Raw genomic sequence first — 13,087 nt, forward strand, 5'->3', positions numbered from 1 at the left:
ATATTTAACAGGAAAGATAGAGAAAATACTATAGTCATTTTCTTGTGTTTTTCCTGTTTTCTTGTTGTGTAATTTAACTCCTAACAGTATTTTTATATTTATTAACTTAACTAAAATCATTAGTCCAATGTTTTCTGTCAAAAAAACGTAATATCAAAAGAAAAAGAATGGACACCCTTCAAAAAAGGAAGAAAAACAAGAAAAAAAATGTATTGGCATAATTCATTGACAAAAAAAAGTAACAGTACTAATAAAACCATAATAATATTACAAGTAAAACTTTACCTGCAAATGTTCTTTCCTACATATTAAAGAAAAACACAATGCTTCAGTTCTTATCCATAACCAGCATCAAACTCCCTTTATCTATCTGGAATATTATTTTTAAATGCACCCTTCCAGTCCCACCCATAGGGTCCCACCCTGGCCCCACTTCAGCCGAAAACGTCATTTCCCACAAAGCATCTGTCCTTCTGCGCAGACTCAGTTGCTATGAACACTTGCCCCACTCCCTCCTCCCTACTTTAATGCTAGCTAAGATGGTGGTTTAGCGTAAATTGTCTCCACTATACCAAGAAAAGAAAGGGGCGAAACATCTCTATAGCCTTTTAATCACAACAGAACAACATAACTACGGTTATCTTAAGTGACCGGTTATAAGAATTTTGACATTTCAGACACATTGGCTACCAGTCCCCGCCCAATTTGGTGTGACTCCCTTTGGAGAGGAATCCTAAGCTAAATACGGACAGGGTAAGTAACGCTAGCCGAGATGCTAGTTGCTAGCCAGCTTCCATCCTGCCATAATAAATAAAGGGCAGTTGTGTGTATGTCACTATTTTACACACGGATACTGGAGTATTCTCTGCCCAGTGTCCAGGTAATCTGAATGTCGTGAGAGCCATGTCAATTGTTTATAGTGCCAACAACTTGTTCCTAGGTTAGCATTAGCTTGTGTAGGCCTCATCGTAAACTCTGATGAGAATGTAGCATTCTAGCTATGCCGATGCTAGCGGTCAGCTTTAAGCAAGCTGTCAGTTAATATGTGAGAGAAGGCGTATCGTTGTGGCAGAGGTATTTTAAAATGTCAGTATGGAGTAAATAATTACCTCTGTGTTTTGGTTTTCTGATTAAACTCACAACTGCTCCTGGATACTTGCTATTAGTTAGACCGGCTTCTTTCACCAATTCGCGGCTAATGTTAGCTTAGCCTAATTTTAGTCAAATAACATCTGTCATAATGTACGATCCAGTAGAGAGAGAAGCTAAAGTTACCCGCTAGGTACTCAGGCTTCATACACGACTTTACCAATCAGCTGGTTTCTGTTAGGGAAGCAGGAGAACTGTGACACTGTACGTGTTCATGTATCTGTGAAATGTTGGCACATATTTCAAAATGTTGGCATTTCCCTGTTATCGTTGAACTCAGCTGTACACTGTCAGGTTTGATCAGTCTGGGTTTATCATGAGCTGGCCTAGTGGCTGCAGTGTTGTGTTGAAACCGGTGTGTACATGCTTAAAGAATAAGGTCTCAACTGTAAATAAATGCACTTGTTTCCATTTTAACGTGTATCATGACGATGTGTCAAATACTGTCAACCCTTGGAAGATGCAACAACATCCGCATTATCCCTTAAACATGATGACAGCTGTTTTGACTTGTTGTCTAAGCTGTGATCTTGTATTAGGGTAGTCTGCATTACACGTATACAGTATGTCACAAAGCCCTGTAATGATTAAACCTTTGTGGAGGTTAAAATGTTTGAAATGTTTCAAATGAATGTTTATTTAACTCAATTTCTGGAGGCTGTTGCTTTGTAACCTATCAGAGCCCAAGTCTATTTTCTAAATGTCTAATTTTGTTTGATAAGTCGATTTTCAGAATACTTTTAATTTCAGGCTTGACTAATTGTTTCAGCTGAAATCTACTGAGAGCCATTTCCAATATTTGTGCTACACTCTGTGGCGGAAATGAAGGAGACGAAACATTAGAAACACAATGCAGTTAACAGCCAGTACAATGTTTGTTGTAGTTTGTCAAACCACAGCCTATAAATCAACCATGCAGTTGAATCAACTCATCTCTTCAAAGTTTCATCAAAATGGTGTCAGTAGATTAACTAGTTGATTGTGGCGTTTCCTTTGCTGATAAAAAGTTAAATGCATTTTGGTGAGCTCTGTCTGATATTCTGACCTTGGTGGTCATATCGTCGGTTTCAGAGGCTTTACTATCCAGCCATGTGTCAGGACGACAAGTTCAGCTGATATTATGTTGAATCATGTCATGATGGAGCTTTTAAACGTTGTTTGTTTTTTCAGCCTTGTGCTCTGACCAGCTTCGACGCTCACCATCGCCGTGCCATAGGATGTCCCACAGCCCTGAGATGAAGGACGACCCCATGGAGTGCCCTCTGTGTATGGAGCCGCTGGAGATTGATGACGTCAACTTCTTCCCCTGCACCTGCGGCTATCAGATCTGCCGCTTCTGTTGGCATCGCATTCGCACAGACGAGAACGGCCTCTGCCCCGCCTGCAGAAAGGTGAGGAGATGATGAGATGGATATGAAGGCAGAGGAACTCATCACGACTGACAGGGGATTTTTCTTTAGTGACAACAGAACTGATGATAACACCAACTCTCCAAATATTAATCTGGGGGAGAGATACACTTTGGTTTTGCCCTCTAAAGCAGCCTGTTAGTTCAAACTTTAGATCATAGTCGTTTACAGCCTCGACAGATTTGATTTTAATTGCACACGAATAAGACAGAATAAAATCCAGGAAATACGAAATGTGTTTCTTGAGAGTTCATGAAGCCATTGACTTAAAAAACAGACCTCCCCTCCACGTTAGGATAACAAACTAACAAGAAAAGGAAATTCTGCAAGACAACATGAAGCACAAAAACTAACCAACTATATAAAAACAAAGAAATAGTTTTTAAATAATACTAAAGAAAACATACTGTTTATACATATCAAACATGTAATACTAATAAATCATATACTGACATGATGTTCAGCTTGGCTAGTAATGCCTGTTGGACTACTATGTTGACAACCAAAGGCCTCAGTTACTCACTAACCTTTACGAAACAACTAGAATAGTATAATTGTTTGATATCTCTAACATATTTCTCCTCTTTTGTGTAGCCTTACCCAGAGGACCCCGCTGTGTACAAGCCCCTGTCACAGGAGGAGATCCAAAGGATAAAGAACGAAAAGAAGCAGAAACAGAACGAGAAGAAGCAGAAGGTGACAGAAAACCGAAAGCACCTGGCCAGTGTCCGAGTGGTGCAGAGAAACCTGGTGTTCGTGGTCGGGCTCTCGCAGCGACTCGCCGACCCAGAGGTGAGTTCAGGGGCTCCAAAAGCTCAGTGGTTTATGCTAGATGTGACTTAATAGTGTTGAAACTGTTTTAGCTTGATGTGAATACGGCTGTGACAAACTGAAGTAAACGGCTGCTAGATTTATTTTGACAGGCATTCTCATAAATACATTAGTATCTTTAATGCACATTTTAAAGGCCTTTCAGTGACAAGCTCCCTCTGAAGCCTTCCGTTTAATTATTTTCTTTAATTGTTTTTAAGAGTTCACACTGCACCCGAAACTTTGTGATAAGTGATATATTTTGTTCATTGTGCTCACAGGTCCTAAAACGACCAGAGTATTTTGGGAGGTTTGGGAAAATCCATAAAGTGGTCATCAACAATAGCACATCATACGCAGGGTCACAGGTAAGAGGTTCAATGCCATCTACAATATGTATCCAAGATGTCTGTTTCTGAATAGGACCAGAACATAATCAATTAAATGTTTCTCTTTAACAGACACATGTTAACCCCTTTGTTGTAAACACATTATTTCTGTCTTTTTAGTCATTTTAATTGCATATTATGTCGTTTTTCCCCCTTTTTCTTTAGCATATCTTTTCTTACCCGTCATTATTGCAATGTGAGGAATCAATGTTAGAAATCCTTATTCATTGCTTTCCTGGAATACCTCTGTAAACAGAGTTATTCCGCTTCAACGGATGTGTTTGCCTTGTATGTTTACTTACATTTTCTGTTTTTACAGGGGCCGAGTGCCAGCGCTTATGTCACTTACATCCGCTCTGAAGACGCGTTAAGAGCAATACAGTGTGTAAACAACGTGGTCGTTGATGGGAGAACACTCAAGGTGAGACGTTAGAAACTGCTTTTCTCATGTGACTATGATAAGGAGTTTTATTTGTATAAAAGCCATGTGATAACTTTATTCTATATTTATTTCTCTGTCAAATGTAAACATCATTTAACCCTTATGTTGTGTTCGGGTCTCCTGTGACCCGTTTCAAGTACAAATGATATAATAACTACGCTCTAGTTTTTTGTATCGGAACAAGGCTTCATGATATCCTCCACAACAGCTATATAAACACTACAAAACAGATTTTGACCATTTTTGCCAAGTCTGAAAGTCTCTAAAAAAAAAAGAAAGTGTATCATTTGGTGTTGGGGTCTGGGGAGACCCGGCAGAATTGTTTTGGGTGACTCGAGGTCAAATTTGACCCACTCAAGATTCACCTTTGACTTTAGACACCCCTCCCCCTCCCCCACCATCCACTGTAACAATACTTTTTCGCAACATGCACCTGGTCTCCCCTCCCTCTGCCCCCCCCACAGAAACTCGACCTTTCTCAAAGAATATGTACACTAACACTTGAACCTGAACTCACACATGCACGTGTGCAATATGTGGTGTAATGTGTTTTGGGCCATAACATTAAATTAACAGGATTGTACGGCTATGAATGTTTATAAGTTAGTTATGATGTAGTTAAAACAATATTGGATGATAGTCATTTTTCTGTTGTGTTTTGGACTGAGATAAATCATGGGTCAAAATGTACCCGCGAACACTATGAGCGGTAACAGCTTTCGAACACAACACGCGAGTTAAACAACCCGCTTTGTGAAATAGTAGGATTAAACCAAAAGTCCTTGAAAGAAAAGTCCATCGGCTTGATTGACGAGTGTGTAATTGTCTTCTCTTTTTGCTCTGCTACAGGCTTCTTTAGGCACAACAAAGTACTGCAGTTACTTTCTTAAAAGTATGCAGTGTCCAAAACCTGATTGTATGTATCTACATGAGCTGGGGGACGAAGCAGCTAGCTTTACAAAAGAGGAAATGCAGGTAAATAGTTGTTTCTTTTTGTGAAATGGTTTCTGCTCTTTATATTAACGAAAGGATTCATGTTGACCAATAGTGTGTCTATTTGTTTTTAGGCGGGAAAACATCAAGAGTATGAGCAGAAACTCCTCCAAGACCTCTATAAAATTAACCCTAGCTTTCTACAACCTCCAGCATGTGGAACGGAGAAGTCAAAGAGTAAATCCAACTCCACACAGAGGTTGGTTTTGTATTGATTTCTGCCTCTTCTTGCTTCCCCTGGTGCAACGCCTCACTTCTCTGCTGCTCTCTTTGTGACAGAAGCAACAGTAGCAACGGTAAAGATGGCTGGCCGACGCTGTCAGGACACAACAAACTGTCCAATGGGCTTTCAGAGGACCGCAAGTCTCCTCCGCTGCTAGACTTTCTAGACCAAGAAGGTATCACTTCAGACGGGCTCGACACAGACATGGGTTCTGCTCAATGTTCTGCGCTGTCCCCCTTCTCCTCTAACTGCGACAGTAACAGGTAATGCACACCACTCTAAAAAAACTACTGTTTTATTTATTCTTCCAAAATGTTTTCAGTTAATTTGTATCCAAACATGTCTCTTGTCTGTCAGACTACAGGGATGTTCTCACAAATGTTATTTTTCAGTGTTATAACAGCAACTCCTTAACTTACATTTCTCCTAACTAAGAAATAGTTTATTGATTTTGGATGTAACAGCGATGCAGCTATAGATTCAATTCATTTAATAATGTATCTACTTTTCAACACGTTTCCTCCTTGATGTTAGGGCTGTGCAATTAATCGTATTTTATTCTCGATTACGATTTTGGATTGCAACGATTACAAAACAACGTAATCGAAATAAAACGATTATTTTTAATTTAAATATGTAATATTATTACAACATTTTTTTTTTCAATAAACTGATGTTTTCAAAGTAAATGGATCATCGTTTTTAATAATCGTGATATCAATTATTAACCCAAATAATCGTGATTATGATTTTTGCCAAAATCGCACAGCCCTACTTGATGTATTGCTTTGTTATTATGTTTATCTGTGTAAAAACCCGAGTAACTAATAAAGTTGTCTGTCATTTAAATTTGCAGTCCCAGTGATAAACCAGAGTCGATCGGTATGATGAACGGAGAAACTTTCCAACAGGTAGAAACAATAACAATCATTTGTATGTTTACTGTCAGTTTTGTTTCTGTTTGATTTTAAAATGAAGGAGAACCAGGTCTAGCAAGGACGATCTCACAAGCCCCTTTTTCCTCCCTCTTTCTCCAGATGGCCTGCAGTGACTCCCCCTCTCCCCCCCCGGGTCTATCAAAGCCCAGCCTGGTAGTGCCCATCAGCATGTCAGACCTCAGCGCACGCTCACCCTTCGAGGGAGCGGCAGCCGAGTCCCAGTCGCTCTTTTCAGACAACAGCAACTTCAGACATCCTAACCCTCTCCCTGCCGGCCTCCCCCCCTTCCCCAGCTCCCCCCGCAGCAACTCGGACTGGCCCATGACCCCCGAACCACAGAGCCTTTTCACGTCAGGTACAGTGGAGATTTAAACATTTAGTTTGTCTGTAGGGTTTCGTCGGTGGTGTTTTTGGTCTGGTTTCAAACAGTGGGTTGACCTGTTATAGGTGTTTTCATAATACTGTGGCTATTGGCATTAAACATCATAACATTGACTGGAATAGTAGTGTCTCCATCATTTAGGTATTTTCTGCTTCTTAATTTCCCTGGATTATAAAAATGGTGGAGACTTTATTTTAATAATCTAATAAAAAGATACATTTTATGGGAAATTAGTGAGAAAAAAGGCATCAATTGTCTAGGGCTGCTCGATTATGGCAAAAATCATAATCATGATTATTTTTTGGTCAATAATTGATATCACGATTATTAAATACGATTATTCATTGACTTATTGAACTTTAAAACAAATACAAATAATAATTTGAACAGTATCTTTTTAACTGTTTACCCTGAACGTATAATTAAACTACAAAACCAATACAAAAATAAATGATACATTTATATTCAAATTTAAATAAATAATAAATGCCAATAAACGAGATCAACAAATATTTTGGAGCGCACTTCCACAAGCTACTAAACATATATAAATATGATAAATACAAATTAATTAGACTAAAATAATTGAGATCAAATATGTTGCAGTGCACGGTCACAACCTAGCAAAGCAAAATAATCTGTTTTTTCGATGATGTTGTTTTCGTCATTGTGGCAGCCCTACAATTGTACCTGTTGGGTGTACCCCTGTAGTGTCGGCAAAATAATCTTAGTAATTTAAAATGATCCTTCAGCTTGATGGCATCCACATGGAGAAGGCAATAATATAGGAAACAGTGTTTATTTGTGACACCGTTTTGAATGGTGCCTTTTTAGTAAGCAATTATTTGAATGGGAGAAATTAGATTTAAGGTGACTGTTTTTAGAAATAATAACATCGAGACAAAAAAAAATAGTCCTTCTCAACACTTGTATCACACTTGCAATGTATATATCTTCATATTTGCATGTTTTTAGAGTTTGTCATCATAAATGTCTTAAAGAAGAGATAAATATTGAGTAGAAATAACAAGTGGACATCCTTTTTACAAAACAAGAGGGTTGGCTTTAACCCGCAGTAATCCTCATTGAGCTGGATGTTGTGTTTGCAAACTGTGACCGAAAATGTCTATTCTTTGTGACATAGTTACAAAGTTCTTTACGGGGAAAGAAAACAATTAGAAATAGAAATGTAAAACTCTAAGAAAAATACAAAGTGTTTGGAAATGTTTTAAATAGTAGAAAGTCACAGAAGTAGCCTGTCTGGTGTTAAAGGCTAAGCATCCTAAAGTCTGGAGACTCGAGGCTAATCATCAATTAGCTGTAGAGTTCCCACGGCTCGTCAGCTCGTACTTTCTCACATGAAGAACGGCTCCATAACGTGCCTCTCTCCTCTCTCCTCTCTCCTCCCTCCTCCCTCCTCCCTCCTCTCTCCTCACAGACACAATACCAGTGTCTTCCTCCACAGACTGGCAGGCGGCCTTTGGCTTCGGCTCGTCCAGCAAACAGCAGGACGACGACCTGGGCTTCGATCCGTTCGACGTCACTCGTAAAGCCCTGGCCGACCTGATCGAGAAGGAGCTGTCGGTGCAGGATCAGTGCCCCTTGTCCCCGGGGCTCCTCTCCCACAGCGGTCACAGTCACGGCCTGCCCCCCATGAACCCGAACGCCTCGCACCACTTCCCCAGCGGCCTGCCTCGCCTCCCCCAGCTCCACCACAGAGCCATCTACAGCTCCTTCAGTTTCCCCGGCAGTCAGCACAGCCAGCACAGCCAGCAGCAACTGTCCTCCAGACACCCCTGGATGGGCGTCCCCACACGAAATAACCTCACACACTTGAACCACTCAGCCAGTGCTGCCTCACACAGTAATTACCTGGACCTGAATCTGCCGCCTCAGCACAACACAGGGCTGGGCGGGATCCCCATCTCAGGTACTGGACGCCTTTCTGCATGTTAACACTGAGCGTTACGCGTTCACACTGTTATTTAATATCACAATTAATATACACTGCGGCCTTGTGATCAGTACTTAAGAAACATTTTGTTGGAACTTTTACTTTACATTTGACATGTTTTGCTATGTTATACTTCTACTTCACTTTATCTAAGAGAGGAACAGTATACTGTTTACTCCACATTCATCGCACAGCTGAACTTAATAGTTATTTTACAGCTTAAGATTTTACAATGAAATGTATATCAAACATTTACAAAAACATATCCTGTGTTTTTTAATTAACCGGTATGTAAAGCTCCTCTAGCAATAGCAGTACAAGTATGCTTACATGTTAAAGCACCAGTGATTATAATCCAATTATCTGATTTGTATAATAATAATATATTTAACATAATAATTGACTTTCTGAAAGGAGCCATTCTGCCTGAAAACTTCAGGTATTTTTTCCCGGACGTTTACTTGTAAATTGGTATTTCCTTCGTTAAGTAAATGTTTGAGTTCTCGCTCCTCCCATTGATTGTGATACTTGTTTCAATTAGTGCTTATTGACCTCACAGAGGGCATGCTGGTAGATGCAGTTCTGCAGCTGACCACTAGTCGGCAGAAAGTGACTGATTCTCCTCCTCTCCTGCAGAGAACAGTGGCTCTATAGACGGCTTAAATATGAAAGAGTGGCAGGACGGCCTCAGAGCTCTGCTGCCCAACATCAACATCAACTTCGGGGGCCTCCCAAACTCCTCTTCCTCTTCATCCTCCTCATCCTCCAACAGTGTTAACCACATCGGGGGCCCGATGGGGCCGGCAGGTCTCTCACACAGCCTGAGCTGGGAAAGCCCAGCCAGCTGGATGGACCCTGCCATCATCACAGGTACACACTGTCCCTTTAAGGCAGTTGATTAGGAGACACCGTTTCTCACGGCACATCGAAGCTGGACATCAGTTTACTAAAATACGAGACAAAGAAACTCATTCCCACAATAAAGAGGCTGGAATCCAAAAATGTGACATATATGAGGAATGAAGTAGTTTATTTAATGTAATTTAATAATTAATATACTTCTTGTTTTGGACTTGATCAGACAAAATAAAGGATTATAAAAGGTCATGTTGGCCTCTGGATCGTTTCGAATGTTTTCTGACCATTCGAAATAAATGTGTGGAACAATAAAAAACAAACAGCATAAGATTCACTCCTGGAAATAAGTAGTTGGTAGTTTGCCGCCTCTTACATAACACAACGTTATTAAATCATATAGATGAATGAGTTGACATGGTCTCTGATGTCATAGAAAACGATCAGAACCCCTTAAAATCCCTGACACAAGATTTTCATCGGCGTAACTGTAGCTATGTCCGACTAAATAAAGAACCTTGAAAAGATAAACAACACAACCAAAGCCCTAAGAATATAAAAACGGAAATGAACTTCAAAACTTTGTCCTGCTATTTTCTAAGCAATATATTAATTCTTTTCAGATCCCAGAACTATGAAAAAACACTTAAATTGAAGCAATAAAATAATTCACAAAAAACTAAACACAAATACATGAAGTTTAAAAACAACCCTCAAAGTGTTTCTGTACCTCACCTTGTGTTTATCATCTCTCACCTGCCCCCCCTCCCCAGGTATCCCGGCATCCGCGGGGAACAGTATAGACTGTCTCCAGGACGACAACCCCCCCCACTGGCTCAAGTCTCTGCAGGCTCTCACAGAGATGGACGGTCCGGCCTGCTCTGCGATGTCCGCCCCCCCCCAACCCCTCCACAGCAGCCTCCTGGACGCCCACATCCCCCTCCACCACAGAGCCGCCAGCAGCTGGGCTCCCTACATGCACCCCCCCCAACCCTGCCAGCCAGTTCCACTCCCCCCCCCCCCGGCTTCCAGACCGCCTTCAGACCCCCCGGACAGCCGGCCACAGAGCTGCTACAGAGTGCCGCGGTGGACCGCCACTGAACACAGACTACACCCCGCCACTTTATACCCACTCATCCTGTACCCCTCCCCTCAATGCAATACACACCAATCTGCAGAGTATGAAAAATTATTAACAAGTAACAAACATGCTTTCTTCTTTTTCTCTTCCTCATTCCTTTTCGTCGACTCCCAGGCCCATTTGTTTTTGTTTGTGGCGCACAAGTCATCGGTCCTCTTTCCATGCGACCATCATCACTCCTTAGACCTAGTTCTGGGCGTCACATGGCATTCATGATGTAGCTCGCTGCTAACGGAGAGCACAGGAGACAGTTTAGCACCGAGCGCCCAGCGGTGACACCAGAGCTGACTCCACAGAGAAACAAATGAGCTGAAGGGAGGTGTTTTAAAAAAAAAGTAACTAATGATTAAGCATGAACAACATTTATGTTTCTGAAAGGTGACGATTCGTTTTCTCGAGGAATTAAGCAAGCTGTGAATCTGCTCTTGAAGCTTTGCCCCAAAGACCCTCATCCTCCCCACTTTAACTGGGTCAACCCTAACAGCCAAGTTGTGAATACGAGGAGAGAGAGAAAAGGGGTTGGCGCTTCTGAGAGTGTTTTTTTAAAGAAAAGCTGAGATTTGGTTGTCAGTGAATGCAGATGACGGGAGTTGAGGGCACAGGCTCTGCATGGACTCCCTGTTCGGTGGGGACACAGAAGGCCGGCCTGAGAGGACTTGGCCCACTTTCCCTTTAGTGGAGGACTCCCACTGGCCCTGTCCTGCTGCAGGGAGAATGCTGCTGAACCTCTGTATCAGAGGATAGAGCACAGGGCGGCAGGGACAGGGTGGCACACATCCTAAACTCTAGGGTTAGACTCTTACTCACAGTGCCACTGTGTGGTGCCTACAGTAGCTATCCCTAACATGGACAGCCGCCACAAAGAGAAGACAAAATGGATGAGGATATGTCAAAGATACTAAAGAGGGTAGCAACAGGGTTAGCAGGTCCCTTTGTTGGACCCACGAGGGCTTAACCGAGGCCTTAAAACAGACAGATGAGAGAAAGGAGCTTGAGTGATTGGAGGGGGAGTCTAGCGTCAAGGATTGCTGAAAAATATGCAATATTGTATGACTTCAGCAGCTGAATGTGAGGGTCCCAAAGGAAGGGGCTGCAAGACAATTCCAAGTACTGTAGCAGTGATTTAAAAAGCTCTCATCCTTTCTAGGATTTGAGACCGACCTCTGACCACCGCCTTTTTTCTTTTTTGAAGTCTTAATTCTGATCCATGTTCGCTCCGTCTCTTTCTCTCTCTTACCCTCCACTCCCACCCCTCCTGCTGTTCCCTATTTAACAGTATTTCACAAAAATGAACAAAATCATCCAGGAGAATCCAACACAGTCATACAGTGGGTTTTAACATGATGTTGCGCATTAAAAAAAAAACAAAAGTGAGGCGCTAAAAGGAAGTGAACTGTCCTCTGCAGGTCTGGAAAAATGAACCTTAAATAAAACTGAAAACTCAGAGCTGGTGTTTGTCTACTGTTGTGTTCTCAGCAACCCCGATTCAAACATGTAGACTTATTAATATTTAAACTTTAAAGTACTCACCGCCATACTGTGTATAACTCCCGAGGATGATCACTATAAATCACTCCTGCTTGTTGTTCCAATGTCTTCCACTAGAGGGCAGCTGGCTTTCTGTCAGTGATGAAGCTCTGCAGTCAAACTTCAGTCGAGCACACACTAGATTACACAGACTGATACCACACTTTCTCAAATACACCATGTTTAATCACACTAAATAACAATTACAAGTAGTTACTATGTACATTAAATAATACACAACTATAATGCAGATATGATTTGTTCTCTCATTTGTCAGGGCTACATGTGTGTGTTTTCAGTGGGAGCAGAGCATGCGTGCATATGGCAGCACTTCAGTCTGCAGCTCTGCTCTCTCCCGGCCGATGCAGCAGTAGAAACCTGCAGAGAGACTCCTGTCCTGTAGCTCTGCTGACAGACACAGGGAGGAGCCAGTCCATACAGGGGCTTCAGTAGATATCAGAATCAGGTGACTCGATACACACATTTTACATTTCAATATTGTTTTGCAGTCTCTGCAGTGGGCAGAAGGACAATCCAAAGTTGTTACTGGTTTGGGGCTGCAATTTAATAATGATTTCCTTATTGATTAATGCGTTAGGACAATGATTTGACACGACAGTTTTGGTCTGTAATAATGCATTAAAAGCATTTACTAGCAGGATCTATTTTATGAAATAATTGATTTATAAGGCACTATAATGTAGTTATAAGCAGATATAAAGACAGATATTTAAGTGTCAATAATGTTCAGGTTTGACAACAAGTATAACTTCTTAAACAGGTTTTATTGTATTATTATAAGTGTGTTATAACAGGATTATATATGTATACATTTATACATACAGTATGTGTGTCTACTGTCTAGTGCTTATCCG

The 13,087-nt window shown here is 41.3% G+C and overlaps 1 protein-coding gene across 1 annotated transcript; it reads left to right on the forward strand.

The window, feature by feature from the left end:
* Window positions 1-512: 512 nt before the first annotated feature.
* cnot4a (CCR4-NOT transcription complex, subunit 4a) lies at window positions 513-12,131 on the forward strand. Its single transcript, XM_034218785.1, is given in 15 exon segments — window positions 513-753; window positions 2,320-2,540; window positions 3,153-3,350; window positions 3,650-3,736; window positions 4,077-4,178; window positions 5,049-5,174; window positions 5,267-5,391; window positions 5,472-5,678; window positions 6,272-6,326; window positions 6,453-6,708; window positions 8,174-8,665; window positions 9,326-9,559; window positions 10,318-10,531; window positions 10,533-10,557; window positions 10,559-12,131. Coding segments are annotated over 14 exon segments (2,382 nt in total). The 5' UTR covers window positions 513-753; window positions 2,320-2,366; the 3' UTR covers window positions 10,646-12,131.
* The last annotated feature ends 956 nt before the right edge of the window (window positions 12,132-13,087 follow it).

The sequence above is a fragment of the Gymnodraco acuticeps genome, unplaced genomic scaffold, assembly GCF_902827175.1.
Source record: "Gymnodraco acuticeps unplaced genomic scaffold, fGymAcu1.1, whole genome shotgun sequence".
NCBI classification, from domain to species: domain Eukaryota; kingdom Metazoa; phylum Chordata; class Actinopteri; order Perciformes; family Bathydraconidae; genus Gymnodraco; species Gymnodraco acuticeps.